The 21,258-nt window shown below is 48.5% G+C and overlaps 1 protein-coding gene and 1 long non-coding RNA gene across 2 annotated transcripts; both read right to left on the reverse strand.

Annotated features, from left to right (window-relative positions):
- Window positions 1–736: 736 nt before the first annotated feature.
- Window positions 737–2,478, reverse strand: RPL36 (ribosomal protein L36). The gene is made up of 3 exons (XM_005494219.3): window positions 2,283–2,478; window positions 1,420–1,554; window positions 737–867 (listed from the first exon to the last, which is right to left on the reverse strand). Exons 1-3 carry the CDS (start codon window positions 2,373–2,375, stop codon window positions 778–780), a joined length of 318 nt encoding a protein of 105 aa, XP_005494276.1. The 5' UTR covers window positions 2,376–2,478; the 3' UTR covers window positions 737–777.
- Window positions 2,479–2,978: 500 nt separating this feature from the next.
- Window positions 2,979–21,258, reverse strand: LOC141725376 (uncharacterized). The gene is made up of 2 exons (XR_012577241.1): window positions 19,380–21,258; window positions 2,979–3,318 (listed from the first exon to the last, which is right to left on the reverse strand). It is a non-coding gene; the product is annotated as an uncharacterized LOC141725376 (long non-coding RNA).

Raw genomic sequence — 21,258 nt, forward strand, 5'->3', positions numbered from 1 at the left:
AACTCCAGGCTAAAGAGGGCAGACCAGCAACATGCTCAGCATCACCAGTCAGCAGCACTGTGCTGCACCACCAAGGGCCTGTGCCCCTCTGCAACAGCTGTATCATATTCAGGGAGTGAGAAAAGGAATATCATGACTGTTATACATCAGTAAACACAGGCTTGGGGGCTGGAGAAATTGAATACTTCATCTTACAATGAACTCTGAAGAAAAAGGTGTTCTAAGCCAAGAACAGCTCTTGTCATCTCAGCAAGGGAGCCCTTAGGGGACAATAAAGAATCCAGCTACTGAAGTCCAGGGAGCTCTTGCTGACTCCAGGTGTCTTGACTTCTTGCTGCCACACTGCAAAACACAGGCCTGAATAGAGGGTACAAGGGGAAACACAGGAGCAGGCTAAGCTGCACAAGGAATGGGCTGATGTGCCCTGCAGAAGAAGTGCAAAGTAGTTACTATTTTCAACAGCCATTTTTGCCCACTTCCCTCCTACCACCATCTAGGTCTGAAAACAGACTAGGAGGTAGAAGGCATTATTCCAGAGATTTCCAGTCCTGAGACTGAACATAGTCATACAGGATTCCCCTCTAGGGTAAGTCACAGCAGCACCAGTATCAGCAGCTCCACCTGCAGGTACAATAAACCACTGAGCCAAATTCTTGATGGCTGAAATTCTGGACCTGGTCAGCATCCCCCAGCAGCACCTACTAAGTAGATGTACCACGAACACTCACTACCCTGGTTTTGGGAGAAAGGACTTTATTGTGTTGAAGCCTGTGCAACTCAATCCTTCTTTGCAGCAGCTTTCCTCATGGCTGCCAGGACATTACTGAGTTCCTCCCGCTTCCTCTTGGCCCGAATGTGAGTGCCGACCTGCAGGGAGAGAGCAGAGCTGTCTTTAACCAGTGCAGACTGGACAGACTGGGAATGCTGCAGGTGTCCTGCTGTTACACCTCAAAACCAGGCAGGACAGTAAAGTCCTGGAAAGGTGGACTCGACCTCCAGCCAGGAGTTTGCCATTATGTCTCAACAGTACCTCAGCAGTTATTTGGACATGAAAAGGGGCTGCTTTCAGCTCTCATAATCATTACAACTCAAGGAACCCTATTTAGTCTCCTGGTTAATGGCACTGAGAGCAGCACTGATAGTGGTTCGTTCTCCCCACAGCAGACATGCAAATCATGGAAAAATAGCATGGCAAGACTTAATCCTTGAGCTTGGGGCCTTTTTAGCAAAGTACCTTTGCATCCATCTCCTGCTCTCCCGCCCAGCCCAAGAACATTCTCTCCACTTCATCATATTACACCAGTTACTTTCAAAACAAACAAACAAAAAGTAATTAATTAAAAAGCCAAACAATCCTAGGAGAGGGCAGAGAAGTGACATACAGCACTTTCTGCCATCCATGTTAGTTGATTGACTCACCCGCTTCTTGATGAACTTCAGAGCACGTTTGTCCTTGGACACTTTCAGCAATTCCATTGCACGTCGCTCATAAGGCGCAAAGCCACAGACTTCCCTGATCATGTCTCGTACAAACTTGGTGTGTTTGGTCAGGCGCTGTGGGAAGGGAGGGAGGACCTTGGTCAGCGGGTTACAAGGCACTATGCAGAGGGGACTGCAAGGGGCTGTGGAATACTCTCAGCTAGGCTTCAACACCAGCCCGTGCTGTTGCCGTGTCCCAAGAAAACATCATCCCTGACACATCCTGTGGAGCATGTCAGCTTGGCTAAGTGTGCCAGTCTGTCCTCAGGCTCAGGTCCGGCCGTGTCACACACACTGGCATAAACCCGCATTTTTGGAAAAAGCAGGTCCATGAGCTAAGCAGGATTTGCACTGCAACACAGGGAGATACGTCAGCTACACAGAGCATTTAGTAAGCATGAAAATAATGGGCCCAGATGCATTGCATCGTGTCCCGTAACACGCATCAAACTTAAGACAGCTCCTAGTAGGGAAATTCGGATCAGTTTTGTGGAAGATAGCCTGTTGTTACCAAGAGAAGCAAAATACCAGACTCTAGAAGGCACACAGTTTCACATCTCCCTGCAGCCCTGCCCGGCAGAGCCCACCGGCTCGCCTGGCCCCGCAGGCACGGGCACCGTGCGCGCTCTGAGCCCCTCCGTGTTTCGCAGCGAAAGCGCAGGCCGCAGCCCCGCGGACGGGGCCGGAGGCGATGGGCGGCTCCGCGCCGGACACATGAACACACCGGGAGCAGCGGGCTCGTTCGGCCCGCACAGGGGGAGAGGCAGGCCCAGGGCACCGCGCCAGCCGAGTCTCATACTCACCCCACGGCGGCGACACTGTCGGGGCTTGGACACGTTCTTCGTTACTTTGTAGCCCTTGTTAAGGCCCACAGCCATGGGGTAGCGGATGGCCATGGCTACGGCGCCCGGGCCCGATGGACACGGATGGACACAGACCCACTCAGCCGAACCCGCACCGCGCTGATGGCGCCGCACCGGAAGGAACGAGCGCGCGCGGGACTCCGGGACGTGGCCATTTCCGGGGATGGGCGGGGCCGAGGGCGCGCGGGGGAAATTAAGAGGGGAAATGGCGCCCCCTGGCGGCGCGGCTGGTGTTACAGCTATGAGGGGCTGGGGATCACCCCGCGGTGCCGTCACTGTGCCTGTGAGGGGACAGCGGGGATGAGAGCAGGGTCACCCCGCGGTGGGGCCACTGTGCCTGTGAGGGGACAGCGGGGATGAGAGCAGGGTCACCCCGCGGTGGGTGGTCCGACAGAACTGCTGGTTCCCCTCAGCTGCGGCCGGGGGGCTTTGGATGCCCACTGTACAGAGCCGCGCAGCCCCGCACGTACAGATTTTTTTTCCCATAAACTATAACTTTGGTATCACTTGGCCAGGATTTGATAACGTTTGACAGACAAATCTAAAGGAATAGATTAAACGATTTTGTTGCAATAAAATATACTGAATTTTCTTACTTCTGAAAGAGAGCTGAGGTGAACATATGCAACTCGACTGTTTTCTGCTTTCAAAGACAATTTAATTTGTTGAAATGGAAAATATTGGCTTGAAATTGAAAATATTGGATTTTGAAACAAATTATGGAACTTTACATCCTGCTGTAGAGATCGTCTTTGCACGACTGGCAGCGGTCCCAGCTCAGGCAGTCAGAGCTGCTGGACTCTGTCACCTCCTCACGGCACGGACTCCAGCAGGAATGTTCATGGCTTAGATGGTGGGACAGGTCTGACTCGGATGCCTTTCTCCTCAGGAGGGCAGCGTATGAACAGCCGTCTGCAGGGTAGACTGTCCTACATAGGCAGAAGGAGCTGCCTTTCTGAAATACTTCCTAATGTTTCTGAAAGTCAACAAAGAAAAGTTACAAATGCCAGTTTTGTTGTCAATCTGCACCTCTAAAATCAACATGAGTTTGATATCATCTTTGCTACTGAGAACTATCACACAGGAGAGCTAAAGGTCTCCCCATCCATGAGCTCTGGGTTCCTCACAGGAGGAGCTCTTGCAGCCCTGGGCTGGAGGAGGTGTCACCTCTCCTGTTACCTTTCCTGCCCCTGCCGATGTCATGGACCTGCCTTAGGATGGCTGCTCACTCACCTCTGAATGTGCTGAAGAAGGGCCCTCACCCGCTCTGGCTCTGTGACCTCATCAAATACAGGTGGCCCTAAAATAAACATTTGCCTGGAAGAGAAGTCAGTGGCACTGGCTGCTTCCTCTGCCCGGTCTGTGAGCACCAGCCCACCAGCATCATCTGCATGGGGCTCTTCCCTCTCACACCCTGACTATTGCTACCTTCCTCTCAGGACATCTTTTCCATTCATGCGGAAACATATGGATCTATAGTTCCCAGACTCCCAGTGGGTTTCTCATAATTTGATCTTTCTATGCTGCACTGGACACCCCTCAAATCCTGCCTTTTTCCTAAGAAAGGGTTCTTGCCTCCTATTGTTGCCTTCACCAAGGTCCTAATAGAAAATCCAGGGTTTCAGTTTCCAGAAGCTTTTGCCCCATTCCAACATTGCTAAATGCCTTCTTCCACATCTCAGTGTTTGCAAATGGTTTGCATCTCTACTAGATCTTTCTTTGGATTCTGCATTACATCTCTTCACTCTTTGTCTTATTGCTTTCCTAAAGGCATTACCGGTAAAGTGTTACCCATCAGGTGAGCCCAAGGACAGAGGGGTAGAAAAAGGTAGAGGAAGCCTTGGGATTTGAGCTGAATCCGAAGCTGGGATGGATTGGCTCTGTTGAGATGGACAGGGAGGGCTCAGTGGACCATAAATAGGATGAACATCTGCAGTGTGCCCTGGCTGTTGCTGTGATGTCCTGGCCTGCACAGACAGATGCAGCTGGCAGGGGCCAGGAAGGGATTGTTCCCTTTACTTGGCACTCATTAGATCGCACCAGTGATCCTGTGTTCAGGCCTTGCAAAGCAAGAAATACTAGGATTAAGTGGAATAAGTTCAGAGGAAAGCCATGAAGATGTCTGAAGACTGGAGCATGAGGAGCAGTGGAAGGAACGAGCCTTTTTAAGCCTGGAGAAGTAAAAGTGAGCTGAGGTAGATGTAAAACAGCCACCTGAATTTCTGATTAACCAATGGAGAACAAGTGTAAGAGTGATCCATCCCAATGTTCAGCAAGTACAACAGGAGGCCAGACAGACTGAGTGGAAAATTCTGGATCACATTTAAATACAAAAATTAGGAATGTCGGCGGTGGAAGCAGCATCAATAGTACCCAAGAGACATACGCTGGCATTGCAAGGACATCAGGAGCAGAACTAGAAAAGCCAGAGTTCCTCTTGACCTCACTGAAGACCAAGGAAAGAAGGAAAAGTGCAGCGCCTTACCCTCCCCTGGCAGCCCCAAGTTTATGAAGACAGAGCCTATTGAAGGTTAGGATTGTTCTTTTTCTCTCAGGGATTTTTCTCCCATCTGTTGCTAAGAGAAAATAAGGACTACTAGTTAAGAGAGGAAAGAAGATGCCAAGGTGGGGAGAAAGCCAGCAGTGTGCCCTGGTGGCCAATAAGGCCAGTGGATCCTGGCCAGTATCAGGAATAGTGTGGCCAGCAGAACCAGGGAGGTCATTCTTCCCCCGTACTCAGCACTGGTGAGGCCAAACCTTGAGCGCTGTGTCCAGTGCTGGGCCCCTCAGTTTAGGAAGAACATTGAAATTCTTTAGTGCATCCAGAGAAGGGCAACGAGGCTGGTGAGGGGCTTGGAACACAAGCCCTATGAGAAACGACTGAGGGAGCTGGGGTTGCTTAGCCTGGAGAAAAGGAGACTCAGAGGTGACCTTATCACTCTGTACAGCTTCCTGAAAGGTGGTTATAGTCAGGTGGGGGTTGGTCTCTTTTACCAGGCAGCAACTGATGGAACCAGAGGACACAGTCTCAAGGTGCGCCAAGGGAAATTTAGGTTGGATATTAGGAAAAAGTTTTTTACAGAAAGAGTGATAAAGTTCTGAATGGCCTGCCCAGGGAGGTGGTGGGGTGACCATCCCTGGATGTGTATAAAAGAGGACTGGATGTGGCACTCGGTGCCATGGTTTAGTTGAGGTGTTGGGGCTGGGTTGGACTTGATGAACTTTAAGGTCTCTTCCAACCTGGTAATTCCGTGAATTCTGAATTCTGTGAAAGGCGTAGCTGCACTCTGGTAGCTGAGGGGGCTTTCTTTTGGAAGAGCAGAGATATCACGAGATTTTGGCTGGGGTGTGAGGGGATGGATTCAGTTCTTCTCTCTCTCAATCTCAGGATTGGAGGGAACAGTTCTGCAAGGCTCAGGGCTGTGTGGTTCTGCCCTGTGCTTCACATGTCCATGCACAGTATTTCCCCAAGTGATGAAGCCTCTCTGTCTTCCAGGAAATAATTACTCACAATAGCAGCCATCAAAAATCTCTGCATGGGGTTCATCACACATAATATTTCTGCAACTGTGGCCCTCTCAGTCAGGGATGGAATTATTCCCATGCACAACAGAATATGGCTTTGAAAAGAGGATGTGGGGACAACAGAAATGATATCTGTCTTTACGAGCTAATAAGTGGCTGTGGCTGTAAGACACAAAACCTGTGATGATGATGAGCAAGGCCTCTCTTATAGGCACGCAGTGCTGTGATGTCCTGTCCTAGGGTGACGTTATGATGCTTGTATCCCCATCCGTGTGTTCTGTTTATGCTGGATATCATGTTCTGTGCCTTCCAGACTGGCTCTGAAGAGCGAATGTTTGTTTTGGTTTTGCTCTCAGCTGCTCCCCCACGGCTGGCAGGACACAGAGACAGGGCAGTACATGGTGCTGCTTTTGCTTTTTGCTTTGCTTTTTGCTTTGCTCCTGCTTTTTGCTTCTGCTCATTAGTTAGTTTAGCTAAGCAGTCCAAATTTTCCCTGGACTGTTTCTCCTTTCCCTTTTTTGGACCTACTTGAACTTGCTCTGGACTGGGACCTGGGAACACCAAGAGTTTGCACCTTGTGGCTGCAGCAGCTCCCCCAGCACTGGAGGGACTGAGAACAGAGCGACCACCCCCGAGAGAAACTTTCTAAATTTGTCGTCTTTTTCAGAGTGGTGAAAGAGTGTTGTCACCTGGTATTGTTCATTTTGTGTGCTGGGGGTGCTGTGCCTGTTAAATAAACAGGTTCTGTGTGCGGGGGGTGCTTTGCCTGTTCAATAAACAGGTTCTTTCCACTTCTCTCCAAGGAATCCTTCCCAACCCGGTTGGGGGGAGGGGCCATGTGGGTTTGCTTTCTGGAGGGGCCGCTTTGGAGGTTTTCTCCCAAATTTGCCCTAAGCCAGGACGTGGCCCTGCTTGGGCGCTTCATGGTAATTGCTACTAATGCTCCACTGTGCTCTTTCATTGTCCTGCTTTGGGCAGGAGAGAGCTGGACAAGGATCTGTTCAGCCTCTGTTGGTGAGATGACAGAGGTGGAGGAGTCCCTGATGTGTAACAGAACCAGGGAGCAATCAGAGCCAAACTGAGATTTTTTCCCTACTAAGAAATGACACAGAATCATCAGAAGGCTGGTTTGCATAGCGCCCCATCTTTACTTCAGATCCTTTTTTTTATACATTGTTCTGATACAGATAGACCTGATTAGTCAATTGATCAATACATTTCACCTGACTGGCTAAGTAACAAGACACCTTGCTTATAAACAATCTTTGAGAAAAACAAGAAAACAGAGAGTTCCTACAGCATCTGCAGGTTGTTTATAATAATAATCTATCATTGTTTGTCTTCAACTCCCTAAAGTCTCTCAAGACAATTCTGGGAAAACTTATCTAGTTTTCTCGCTCTCTGACTAGGCTGTCACATCCACAAGTCTCCTTGCTTAAACTCCTTGGTAGGCAAGTAAAGGTCACCAAAGAGTACTCACTGCTACCTCTTTTAATAAAAACAGCTCTCTCCCACTGGAATGATCGTGCTGCCTTTGGATGCTGTCTTACTGAATTTGTGTTGCCCTCAGACGAAGGAATGATGAATCTGACTTCATGTTCTCAGAAGGCTAATTTATTATTTTATTATACTATATTATATTAAAGAATACTATACTAATCTATACTAAACTATACTAAAGAATACAGAAAAGGATACTTACAGAATGCTAAAAAGATAATAATGAAAACTTGTGACTCTCTCCAGAGTCCTGACACAGCTTGGCCAAAGAGTCAAAACAACCCATAGCAGAATCCAATGGAACAATCACCTGTGGGTAAACAATCTCCAAACACATTCCACATGTGAGCAAAACAGAGGAGAAGCAAATGAGATAAAATTGTTTTCCTTTTTCTCAGAGGCTTCCCGGCTTCCCAGCTTCCCAGGAGAAAAATCCTGGGTGAAGAGATTTTTCAGAAAATGTGAATGCCACACTGTCTCTCTCCCACACAATGATTGCTGCAGCATGGGGAGCTGCTGCAGCGATCTCAGCTCAGCCAGGCCAGCCTCTGGCTGCCTTGTACTGCACAGCTACTGTGTTCCTCACTGGCTCTCTCAGAGATTTAAAGCCCTGCTTTGAGGCAGTCAGAGACTTTAACTACTGTCTTTGGTGGCGGTTTATTAGTTAGATTCAAGCACATTTTTAAACAAAACACTGCCCTGCACATCACATCACATCCTATCACATCACATCACATCACACCACAGGACAGTTTTTGCAGTGGTCCTGGGGTCTTCCAGGTGAAAGAGTTTGAACCTGACTTTAAAGGAAATGGTCCTGTTCATAAGTAAACTGAGGTCTAGATAGTCTTCCCCAGAAGTATTTGGTAACTTGCAAGACTTTGCAGCCAGATCAGAAACCAACAGCCTCTACCACCAAACCCAGAAGAAACAGCGGGCTAAATCCTTCTCCTACATCACCCCACATGCAAAGGCACCAGCAGCTCTGCTCAAGCCATTGTCTCCTTTCTGGAGCAGCACATGTGCATGGACACAGGCACACACAGAGGAGCCATGCAAGTGCCCTCCTGTGAGGAGGAGAAAGGCAGCTGCCCCTGCAGCAGCTCCCTGGTCACCGCATATAACATCCATGAACAGGGTATTATATATTTCTGATGTTCTGTTTTGTGCAAGGTCTACTTTTACAGCACATGCACACTGCTAAAGCTGTCATCCATGTTACCACAGTCAGCAACTGTTCCCAAATCCAGCTGCTCTAGGAAAACCCGAAAAACAACCCTTGCCTGTGCCTTGGAGCCTCTGCTGAATTATGGTTTCTGACCACTTGGCCAGTCCAACTGCTTGCTCGGCCTGAGCAGAGGACTGCAGCTGCCAGTTCAGGCAGGCTGCCCCTCTCTTCTGAAGGAAAGGATTTAACCCTTCTGGGGCTGCACTGAGCCTTACAACACTGATTTAACAGCCTCACCTCTGCTGCCATGTGATGGAATTCCCTGATTTTTGTAGCGATTTCTGCAATTATTGATGCCTTAGTTTTGGTCTTACAAGTTGCTAATCACTTCCAAATTAAAAGTATATCCTTGGATAAACTACATGTATTTTTGCCATTGAGAAGGTATGGCCCTGCCTTCTCTAAGGGACCCACACAAAAGAGGTTTCTCCTACAGCCACTGGTACAGGGAGTTTTACACTGCTTCTCGCCTGGGTATGGTGCAGTGTGACTGTGTGAAACTGACCTTTCCTCCTTGCTGGTCTTGCTTCACCCTTATCAGATGGGAAACACCATTTACAGACCCACAGATTTCCCTTGGAAGTAGTCACTTTGGACAAATGCAAGTTCCATTTGTATTCCTGCTGCCTTTTACAAGGTGGCCAATGCTTTGCAATGGCCAGATGCCATGTAGCTATGAATGGCTTCTGTGGGGATGAGGCTATACCTCAGTCCCTTGGTGGGCCAGCTGAAAGTCACTGCTGTCAAGGAGGAGCAGGCTGGGTGGTGTGGCTGGAGAAGCCAGGGGACATTGCCCCTTTGGGCAGCACTGGGAGGCTGGATGAACTCTGCCCGATTGTCACTCTGTACCAGTGGGGTCCTGGGCTGTCCAGCCATAAAGAGCTTCCAGAGAGAGGCAAGAGCACAAACCAGCATCTCAGTGGAGCCTGTGAGGACCTCAGACTTCAGACAAATGTTTGAAGCTGGTCCTCATTTCTAGCTTGGTATGTTCTTGGCCCCCACCCATATCTCTCCCTAACCCAGTATGTTGGTTTGGCACAGCCTGGTTTTTGGTAGCAAAGGGTGGGGGGTTGGGGAGGGGAACAACAGAGGTAGCTTCTGCGACAGGTTGCTAGAAGCTTCCACCATGTCTGACAGAGCCAGTCTCTGATGGCTCTGAAGATAGACATGCTGCTGGCCCAATTACCGATGTTGGTAACACTCTGTGATGACATATTTAAGAAGAAAATCAACACAGCACACACACAGCTTTTTTCAGGGATCGTGAAGCACTGCCACCAGGGCCATAGCTGGCATAACTTGTAGCAATGCACTGCTGTAGCTGCTGCCATCTCGGTGCAGCCCGCGGTGAGCCTTGCCCGCCTGGCCACTCCTAGCCAGCTGTGCCATGGGCAGAAGGGCAGGGGCAGCAGCAGCTTCCCCTTCCCGGTGCACATGGAGAGGCATTGAATGGCGCCAGCGCCACTGCAGCCACCACTGCCTGTGCAATGGGGCAGAGCCGCATGGCTGGCAGCAGAAGCATGACGAGTGACTCCAACGTGGAACCTGGATGAGATCAACTTCTCAGTGCTGCAGGATCCTGCAGGAATCTTTGAACTCGTGGGATTTGTTGGCAGTAGTACCTACAAGCAATAGCTCTTCTTCTAGTCAGAGAAGAGGAGGAAGTGAGGACTCGTGAGGGAAAACAACATGGCGGCACCAAGATCAGTGGTAAAGACAGAGGGGGAAGAAGTGCTCCAAGTGTCAGAGCCAAGATGCAAGCTGTAGTGAGGACTGTGGTGAAACAAACTGTCTACTTGTAATGCATGAAGTCCCTGGGGGATGAAGAGAGACACTTGTAGCTCATGGGAAAAGTGCTCACACCAGAGTGGGTAGATGCCAGAGAAAGCCATGATCCAGTGGGAGACCAAACAGAGAGACAGGGGCCCCAGCTTCCAGAGACAGAGACAGAGAGAGCCCTTGCTTCCAAACTAGATCAGCCTATCCTTAGGGGACTGCACCCCTTGGATGAGTGACCCACACCACAACAGTTTTGGGATGACTGTTTGCCCGTGGGAGGGACCCCATGGCATAGCAGAAAAAAGACTCCTCTCCCTGAACAAACAGAAGATCTTGAATGATGAACAGACCAAAACCCCCACACCCTGTTTCCCTGTGTTCTTGGTGGGTAGGAGGGAGGGTCTGGGGCGGAAAAAGGTGGTTTAAGCGCTTGCTTTACTTCTCATTATCCTCCTCTGACTCTGTTAATAATAAATTTAATTTGTATCTTTAAATTTAAACCTGCTTTGCCCTTAGAGTGTTTTTCTCCTAGTTTTTATCTCAACTCATGAGCCCTTCATTAATTTTTTCCCTCTCCTTTGCCCAACTGTAGCAGGAGAGGGTAAGCGAATGACTCTTGTGGGTGCCTGGCATTTGGCCAGTGTCAAACCATGACACCTGGGCATGGTGCTCTGGGCCCAGGCAGGAGCAGTCCTCCAGGCCCAGCACACAGCTCTTTGCTGTGCAGGAACAGGGCACAGGAGAAGGGGCTGCCAGCACGAGCCTTTGGGGAACCTGACTGTGAAGGGGAGGTTGGAGGGGAAGATGGGTTTAGATGCTCAGTCTGCAGCATGGACAAGAGACATGGGCAGTACTCACAGGCAGTGAAGGGGACAATTGCTGCAAACTGCTGTGCCCTGCGCAGGTGGGCTCACATAGGTCCTGCAGAGGCAGAGTGCCTGTGTGAAGGATCCTCCACCATTTTGGCACAAGCTTTCTTGCAGCCTCATGGTGACCTGGGCTCATTTACCTCAGCAGCCCCAGGTGCTTCTTGTAGGAGAAGCTGTTTGGACACTGCCTGCCCAGGCTGAGTCTCACTGAGCAATGGTACATCTCTTACCCACCCCAAGAGGGCCTTGAGTGGCCACGGTGGAGGCAAGAAGAGCTCCTCTTCATTCTCCAGTCAGTGACACCATTCCAGAGGAGCAGCTGTGTGTGAGCTGGCTCTCAGCTGTGCTATTTGCTTGTACCATATGCCACCAGGTAGCTACAAAGCAGTTTTTCATGACTGAGCTCATGACACAACATGGTTAACAAAAGCTTAGAATTCTAATATTTCTTGCTCCTTGTTAACATGGATGGATGCCCACACTTTATCCTTGCAGACTAGGAGCATCTGCAGTGTCTGGGGCATACCTGTGACCTTCTGCAGGGCAGGCAGCAGCCACTGGTCACTGAGGTACTGAACCCAAGGGAAGGCAGAAAAGCAGCAAGAATGATGCAAAGGTTGAGGAAGATAGGTGAACTGCAAAGGGAGGTTCTTCCTAGAGTGAGTTCATTCAGACAAAGACTCACCAATTTGCCAAGGACTGCAGGGACAACCTGGCAAGACTGGGGAGATAAGAGTAATGGGGTATCCCTCTTCCAATAAGGTGTTGGTCCTTCCTTTTATATATATCCCAACAGCAGAATCCTGTAGAAAGCAAATGTTGCTATTTCTTTTACATTAGAAGGTATTTTTTACAAGAACTAAAACGACAATTGGTCATGAATTGGCTGGTGTGGCCAGGGTGCTACCTGTCATTGACACCGAAGGAGAAATGTGCAGGGTGAGAAGGAGAAAACTAGATGAAAAAGTAAATGAAATTCAAGAGATTTGTGTAACAACAGAGCAAAAGTAAAGGGCTCAGTAGTCCCAGTGCCCATGGGTGGCCCACAGAAGTAGGGATTCTTCACACAGAATTTTCTCCTTCTGGGAGTCCTAGTTATGAAGCCAAATATATCCTGAGGCTGGCTGAGCACCTCTAGGCACTACACTGGAAGGTGCCCAGGCACTGCAGTGGAAGGACGCCCGGCTCTTTGCCAGATGTAGGGTGAAGGTATTCTTTCCACTGGCCTCAGGCCAGCCCTCCAGACCCTGCCACAAGTTGGGATGGCCACTGAACCAGAACAGCCAGGGATATCCAAACATATTTGCTTAGCAGGGGTAAAGAGGGAAAATAGTGATTTATGTTCTGCAAGATGCAAACTTGCCAGGCTTGAGCAGATCTGAGCTTCTGCTTCTCCAGGCCCAGTCAGATCAATACTGGCACAGATGAGAAGATGCACACTTCTTGCCATTTGCACTATGACTCCTGCAAGCGGAGGCTCATCTACACGATGTCCACTATGCATCACTGACTTAACTCTTTATTGCTTTCTAAGTTAAATTGTCAGTATAAACTGTCAATGGCCTCACTGGCCATGTAGCCTCAAACAGATCTCTCTGCCTTTCTCCATTCTCAGACCATTTAAGTGTCTGCAGTTTTCTAGCACTCCCTGGCTTCCCACTCCAAACATGTCATAAAAATGCAAACCCAAGCAACAGCTGCATCATGGTTTATCAACTGCTTCCTTATTACCCAGCAAATACCAGATTAATTTCATGTTTAAAGCTGAGTATGAGTCTCACATGTCAGACAGGTGTTTTCAGGTAGACTGTTCTCCAAGATAATTGCCAAATCGGTGCTAGACCTCAAGCAGTCCTTAAGGATGTGGCCACATGTGTCATGGGGTTGCATACACGTGCACTGGTCTGGGGATCATCTCTGTTAATGGTGTGAGTAAATCCCCAGAGATGGATGATCATTTATGATGGGAGTATCACACATCTGTCCACACTGCTGGGAGAGATAGATGTGGACACCACGCCTGTGAAACTGCGGCAATATTTCCTGGTATATTGAAGGAGAACTGGCCTGGTCTCCCTGCCACATGTCAGTGAATCCATGCCACTTGTTAGTTGTCTACAGTTTGGAAAGCCCAACACTTTGAACACAGCAGTTGTTTTTCTGGATTCCATGGGATTATACCTTTTGCACTTGAAGAAGCTCAGAGGTTCAGTCAGAACAGGCCCAGCCTTAATTTCCTGCACTTGGGCAGATTATCCACTGAGTGAGGACATCCACCCAGCCCCCGAGCAATGGCCCTGATCTTTCCAGGGCACAATTTTCTGCATGCCAGCCTGTCACACTACACTACATAGGGCCATGCTGAAGCTGATCTTTTTTGTACATTCAAAATTTCTCCAGACAGTATAAAACAAACTAAATTCCACAAATCTATGCTATTCTCACACTCAGAACTGGGGTTTAACAGTGCAGAGGAAGCCTGGAAATATCACCATCAAATAAAAGCTTTTCCTCATTTGCTGTAGCTTCTGCCCATTTACTCCATCCAAGCAGATCTCTCATGGCTGCTCAAAACATCTGATTCTTGCACCTGCCCATCTTCATGCATTCTCATGGTAAAGAAAGAAGTGATGTGATGCTGCTAGCCTTCAAAATTCAGGACAGAGCACAGGCTGCAGGAGAGTGGGGTAGGGCATGGTCTCTACTGACTGTACCAAACTCAAGACAGCAAATGGCTTCCTGCTGTAGGTTCATGGTTAGCTGGGGCTCTTCTTTAGGGACATGCAGCTCCAACACAAGTGTTAACTGAGGCAGTGCTCCTGCACTTCACTGTTGTCCCCGGCTGTAGACCGGAAAAACATTTTCCCATGAGACAGATGTATTGACAGCCCCTTAAAGGGCCCAAGAGAGATGGAGAGGGACTTTGGACATGTGGACAAAGGAGAACGGCTTTCCACTGCCAGAGGGCAGAGTTAGATGGATATTGAGAAGAAATTCTTCCTTGTGAGGGTAGAGAGGCCCTAGTACAGATTGTCCAGAGCAGCTGTGGCTGCCCCATCCCTGGAAGTGTCCCAGGCCAGGCTGGACAGGGGTTGGAGCAGCCTGTGGAAGGTAAAAGATGTCCCTGGCCATGGCAAGCAGATGGAACAAAATGAGCTTTAAGGTCCCTTCCAGTCCAAACCCAATTCAATCTGTGATTCTATTACTCTGTGATAGGAAAGCCAGGTTCAAAGAGCTACTCCATGAAACTCTAAACATACAGACATTAACTGAAAAATCTTCATGGTCATCTTAGTTTTGTTGCAAGATCATTATAAAGCTTAATGAATTATCCTTTGTAAAATACTTTGAGATCTTGGGTGGAGCACACTTTGGAGTTACAGAAAGCACTCCTTTCATGTCCTTGATTAATCATGCAATACATCCAAGAGAGACTGATCCCATGCACATATCTCGTTATCTGCCTAGCCTGTCTTCTTGCTTCTCACATGTTTTACTCTGCAAACTTTACCTTTGACAGAACCTCTGGCTTAAGTAATCAGCACTCCCAAATACATGTAGCATGTTACAGTGCATGATGGGATAAGGAGATAATTCTCTTTCAAACTGGAATCAAAGGTTTCTACTTTGACCTTTCTACAGTAAAAACTGAACTCTGGTGGGAGCTGGTTTGTTTGTTTAATAGCATAAGACTGAAATATTTCTCTCCAGTGAGAGCATGACAAAAGCTGGCAAGACATGAAGAACAGAACAGGTTACTGCAGCTGCTGGAGGAAAATATGTAAATAACTCTACAGTGGTGGGCACCTAGCCAGCTGCAGTTGGGCTGAGGATATGAAAATTAAGCACCAAATGGTTGTCTTGAAAAAAATGCTGGGTTTGTTTTCTTTAGCAATGAGTGCCAGGCTTTATATAATAACAATTCAGGGGTGTGAGCATTGCATGCTCCTCTCCCACAGCTTCACTGGCATGGCAATGATTTATGGGATTCTTGGAGCAGAGCTGGCATTGCTCCTGGCTGATAATGCAAGCTTTTTGAACTCAGAGGAACTGCATTCAGAGCCAGCCCCCACCCTTCTTCACTGTCCTCTCCAAACTGCCGAATGGCTAAATGATGACGGGCTGGCACAGGAAATGAGGGAACCTGAACTCCGCAGGTTGCTGAGAATTGGGGCTACCCTAACAGTTGGATCCCTGGAAATCTAATGAGAATAAAATCCAGTTCTGTTGTGAATAACAAAACTCAGTGTTAGAGATTATTGGCCCAATATTTCATTAAAAGTGATGTGAATAAACCCTTCCTTCATTTTAGAATAATGTTACTTTTTATCTATTTTAACAGCAGCTGCTCCGCACAAGGCATGTCCATGGTCTGGCTCCAAAGGCTGACACAATCTGGAAGGAAGCAGTGGCATTTTTCTACCTGGACAGCTCATCTGTTTTCAGTGGTGCTTTCATGGTATTCAGCTGCCAAGAAATCCGTTTTCCTTTACGTTTGGAAGAATTATTGAATCCTGGGGAGACCCAGCCCCGGCCCCAGCCCCGGCCCCGGCCCCGCCCCGGCCCCGGCCCCAGTACAGCCCCATCCCCGGACCCGGCCCAGCCCCAGCCCCGGTCCCAGCCCCAGGAACAGCCCCAGCCCCAAGCACAGCCCCGGCCCCATCCCCGGCCCCAGCACAGCCCCAGCCCCAGGCACAGCCCCAGCTCCAGCTCCGGCCCCAGCCCCAGCCCTGGCCCCGCCTCTCTCGGTGCTTTCCCCTTTGCTGCAGTTCCGGGCACAGCCGGCAGGGGCGCCGGTGGCTCCCGGCCGGGCGGGGCGGGTGCGATGATTCCCCCGCGGCTGCAGGGGGCGCTGTGGCGCCGGCGCGGCCGCCTCTCCACACGGCAGTGGCGGGCGGGCTGCATGGCGGGAAGGGGCTGCAGCAGAGCCGCGGAGCGGTGGCTGGAACCGCAGGGACGAGCGGACTCCGGAGTAGCAAACGAAATGGAACAGAAACTCCGCAGCTGTAGCAGGAGCCATGGGGGGGCCCGGCAGGCAGGGCTGCTGAGTTACAGCGCAGTGAAAAGCCCGGAGCAGTGGCAGAGAAGCGGCGGGGCTGGGCAGGGGCCGCTCGGCTCCCGAGCGCCGCCGGGAGAGGCTCCCTCGGAGCGGGAGGGGACTCGGGGATCCCGGGGTGTCCCCTGAGGCACCCGAGTAGATGGGGAGGGTCCTTTCTTAGTTGAGGCAGGGGTTAATAAGGTCCCAGTTCAGTGGCTGCGGTCACGAGCAAAAGCCTCACCCCGCCGCAGAAGAAGAAGCAGGACCGGGCTGGGCTCCCGCAGGGGCAGCGCCTTCCCGCCGCAGGCAGCAGCTCCAACGCTCCTCCTCAGCCGAGAGAGCAAGCGAGCTTGCAGCTTCCCCGGCCCTTTCTTTTACCAGCCCAATTCCCGCAGTATCTCTGCCCCTCCGAGAGAAACTCAGATATCTAAGAGAAGTGCAGCCAGATACCCTTCTCTCCCCTGTGCTTGGCAATTTCTTTTGCCCTTCTTAAGTACCTGATCGTTATTGTTTTTAGAAAAAAAAAAAAAAGCGGGGGGGCGGGGGGAATTCCCTAAAAGAAAAGAAAATCCAAATAAAAACTCTAACCTACAACATGCTATTATAAACAAATCACTTTGTAGAAAAATGACAAAGTGGAATTGTGGAAAGTTGGGAAGCCCTGAGCACTGACCCCTCAGCATCTTCTTTTGCCCCTTTTCTGTTGAAATGTTGGGAAATGTGTAGTGTTTTTTGAATTAAATTCTCATTTCTTTCTGATCACATGAGAACAGGGTCTGGTTCCACTATGCGTCTGAAGGACCACACTTGGAAGTTACTCACCTTCCTGCCACAAAAGAGGGAACAGTTCCAAGCACAGACCAGAATTCTGTCTGTCCAGACTTGGTTGGCACTTCCCCCAGCATGATACAGCTTGAATTCTGCCTCAGTAAGGAGATAAATGCTGTAGCAAAATAATATTATTTTTCAAAACTCCTGTCAAACAGTACATGCTGGATTCAGAAAAACCACACCCTTTACACGTTACAGCATAATGTCTTGTCTTGAAAAAAGCCCTTGTCCTACAGTCAGTCTGCTGTTGGCTTTAAGCCCACAATTGTGTGCCTTGTTCCTCTTTGCTCTTTTCTACATCTCAGCAAACTTCCTCATAGTGCATGAGGAAGGTTTCATCCATGACTCATGGTATACCATTCATTTCTCTACTTGCTTTAGTGCTTTCTGTCCTGACACTGCTGGAAACTATTTTATTCAATGAAAGATGAAATTCAGGAGCAGAACTCTGTGGTGAGATATGAGTACTTATTCCAGACTTGGACTCATTGCTAGCAATTTTTTGAGCACTAATACTGAGGCCAGATTGAATTTGGACTGATAGGAAAATATTATGTGATATATGTTCAATCCTTTCTCCTTCCTGAAATTAATGACAATATTTGAGACAATCAGTGAAACATTGTCTGGCTTTTTGAGCAAGGTGAAGAACGTGAGGCACAGGGGGAGTTAGGTGACTACAGGAAAGCTAGAAATAATCCTATTCAAGACATACAAATAAAAGAGGGTAAAATGAGAAATGGGAGAACATAGGAGCAACTGCTGAGAAACACAAGCAGTTAAGAAATAACATTGGAAATCCTGTATCTTCAGATTTATGAAAATGTCAGAGTCATTATGAAATCCCAGACAGCATCAGAAAATTTGTTACACCCAAATGTACAGGAAACTGGTCAACGAATGAGAAGGTGCCCTGCATCAAAGGGTACACAAGGTTTCCCTTTGTCTTTATTACGTACTAGAAGCAATTCCTTAATTTATCTGGTGGAAGAAATACTCCACACCTAAACAAAGCCAATCTCTACTGTCTGTGTCTGACATCCCGAAAGTTTATTTTTATCCTATGCAGACAGTCAGAAATGTTGCAAGTGTCTTTGAGCTAGAACTTCAAAACTGAACCCAGGACTCTTCCAAGTTCCTCACTTTATATCACGGTGGGATCTGTATCTGCAGCAGCTTCCTCCTCTGCTCCACTTTCCTCAAAGGGAAAGCCTGGGAGAGTGGGCAAGGCAGGAGCTGCAGTGTACTCTTTTTTCTTTCTTTTTTTTTTCATTTTTTTAAAATTATTTTCCTAGCCAGGTGAGGCTGACACATCCTTATACCATCCCTTTGTCAAACACTAAATTATTTTGTCTTGGGATAACAAATCCATTCTAGCTGCTCAAAACAGAAGGAGTTTATTGTAAAATTGTTTTGGATAGCAAAGACCTGTCAAGGTCTCTAATGAAAAATTAATTGCTAAATATTAAGAGATAAGTCACCATATTGAGTGTGGTTCAATACTAAATCCCTATGATAGGAGGGATCCAAGAGGACCAGTATTTAAACAGATGCCAAAACCACAACTGAAACTTGTGTTGCACTCCCTGGAAAACACAGCTGGTGAGCGGGCACTCAGCTTTTCCACTTCCCTTTCTTCCTTGATGCTTCCTCTCCCCATCTCACCTCCAAACCATTCTCTTCATTTTAGAAGAGATAGGAAAAGTGAACATACATATTCTGTTAACAAGTGGAGATTGGTGTCAGGGATGAAACTGTGCAAGTGTCCAGGTTACTGCTAAAGAAAGGGACTTTCTAAAATATGTAGAAAATATCAGGTATAATTATCGATGCATATTTCAGGAAATATATTTTGATAAAAACCTTTACTTCAATACAGTTGATAGCAACACTATGAAAATACCCAGTAACACTAGAAGGAAAAAAACCCCAACTAAACCAAACAAACAGAAAAAACCCCAAAAACAAAAAAGGGAACAAAAGAAACAAAATAAGCCCACAAAAAACCAAAAAAACACAAAAAAAGCCAACCAACCAACAACAAAAGAACCCCAAACAAAAAAAAAAAAAAAAAAAAAGAAAGAAATCCAAAGCACACAAACTCTTGAAATAAAGTTTTCTAAGCCATTTTCTCAACTTCATGAACAAAGGGAATGTACATCTCGTTTACATTATCAATCAAAATTAGGCAAAAAGCTTAAAAGAATTTCTAAAATATGAAAGATGCACAGATGATCACATCAAGTAAAAAATAGAAGTGAGCTTACCCAAAAATGCTTATACAGTGGCTTTCATCATTCTTAAAATATTTTTTCCTGTCTTAACACAAACAGAGTTTATAGCTGGTCTTTCACAAATTTGCAAGTGTTGGAAACTGAATGTTAAAGAGAGAAAAAGTTCACTTTAAGCGCACCGCTTGATGCTCAGGGGTCTTTTTTTGGTTTGCTCGGGGGAAGGCAGTGCTGTTAGAGACGACACGGACTACGTGGGGCAAGAGCAGGGCTTGGGGCTGGGGCTGGAGCCGGTCCAGCATCAGTTCGGTTGCAGTTTGCAGACGGGCGCCAAAATTCAAACCACGCGCTGCTCTGCACTGCAACTCCCGAGCGCGGCCGGAACAAAGCGCAGGAGGCGGATGGGGCCGGGTCCGACATCCCTGCGAGCGGCGAGCACAGCACCCTGGTAGTTGTAGTCTCTGCTCGCTGCTTCCTTTCCCGCTTCAGGCAGAAAGCTGAATTTCACCTGTCATCCATCATATCATCAGATCTCACTGGCAGCGCCCTGCCGGCAGTGACCCTCATGTAGAGAGCTGTGCCTTTCAGAACGTGCACGGGGAGTGTGTTCTTGGTTCCATTTTGAGCTGTCACTCATAAACACCCTCCGGGGAACCCACTGATACCCACAGCTCCCCAGACTGGTGAGGAAATTCCCGGTAGGAGGCGGAGGTGAAGGGACACTCAGCGCTGTCCCGGGAGAGGAGATGCCCGAGCAGGTGGGAGAGACACTCAGCTGTCTCACACAGCCAGGACAAGTAGTTTTGTACCAGGTGGACATTTTGAGGCAAGCACATTCATGTGAAAACCTGTGATTTATGCAGTGATTGCTAGAGAGACTTACAGCTATTTGCCCACGTGGATATTAAGCATCCAGAATTCCTGGGTTTATTCCAAGGTTTTCCAGTTTGAGGTGTACTTGATACTAGGATTTCACATTAAGATCGTTTTAGTTCTATTTTGAGACCAAATAATTATTACCTACTTTCTTACACTGGGTCCCTAAGTTTTCACATTTTATGCTGTATTTTCTTGCTGTCTTTCCAGTTTCTCTATCCAGACCTGTACTCCCACCTCTGCATAATGCTCTTGCTACTTTTTCTCTTTGCTCTTCATCCAGATGACAGACTTTTCAGTCTGTTTTTTCAACTTCTCCTTTTTCTCAGCCCTCCCTTCAGCTCCCTCAGCTGAAAGGCACAAGACCAGGAACAGCTTTTGGGAATGGTAATCTAGTTTATACTAGTTAATGTACAAGAATTGACAGAATTTGAGGTTTTGGGGGAAAATACTGCTCCAAATATTCACGAACAGAAAACTTCTCAGTGAATTTTAGTTTGCACAAAGTTTGACTACTTAGCCAAAAAACATCTCTTTAGGCACTCCTAAAAATATCAACCTTGGGGATATCCAATCCATGTTTTCTCCATTTCAGCACAGAGCTGGACCCTGGCCTGTGCAGAGTCGACAGCAAAGAAGGGCAAAGCACACAGCGCCAAGGCGGCTGTGGACGATATTTTAGGGAATTACAGTGAAAACACACAAACACGCCCTTTCAGGGAACCCGTCAGCCCACAGGCCTGAGCCCCGCGCGGGATCCGGGCTGCTGCTCCGCCAGGAGCGGGTGAAGATCAGTCCTGTTGGTGGGTCCGGTCTCTTCCGCAGTTGCCACCAAAACCTCTTCGCTTCAGAACCAGCCCCAGCCCGGTTCTGTCCGCGCAACCCGAGAGGCACCCGCGAGCCCCGATCGGGCGCAAGATGGCAGGCGCTGCTACAGCCCGCGGCCATCTTGGCGCGGGGACTGCATGTCCCAGGCGGCGCCGCGGCGCAAGGGGCCGCCCGCCCGCCATCTTAGCGCTCCCTCCCCCGGTGCGGCGGG

This window comes from Zonotrichia albicollis, chromosome 29, assembly GCF_047830755.1.
Source record: "Zonotrichia albicollis isolate bZonAlb1 chromosome 29, bZonAlb1.hap1, whole genome shotgun sequence".
Lineage (NCBI taxonomy): Eukaryota > Metazoa > Chordata > Aves > Passeriformes > Passerellidae > Zonotrichia > Zonotrichia albicollis.

Excerpts from the sequence above, each read along its gene's own strand:
- RPL36 (XM_005494219.3), bottom strand. The coding sequence starts at position 2,375 with ATGGCCATCCGCTACCCCATGGCTGTGGGCCTTAACAAGGGCTACAAA. Across the intron at positions 1,555-2,282 it reads GACAGTGTCGCCGCCGTGGG|CGCCTGACCAAACACACCAA; the intron begins GTGAGTATGAGA and ends CCCTTCCCACAG. Across the intron at positions 868-1,419 it reads TGAAGTTCATCAAGAAGCGG|GTCGGCACTCACATTCGGGC; the intron begins GTGAGTCAATCA and ends CTCTCCCTGCAG.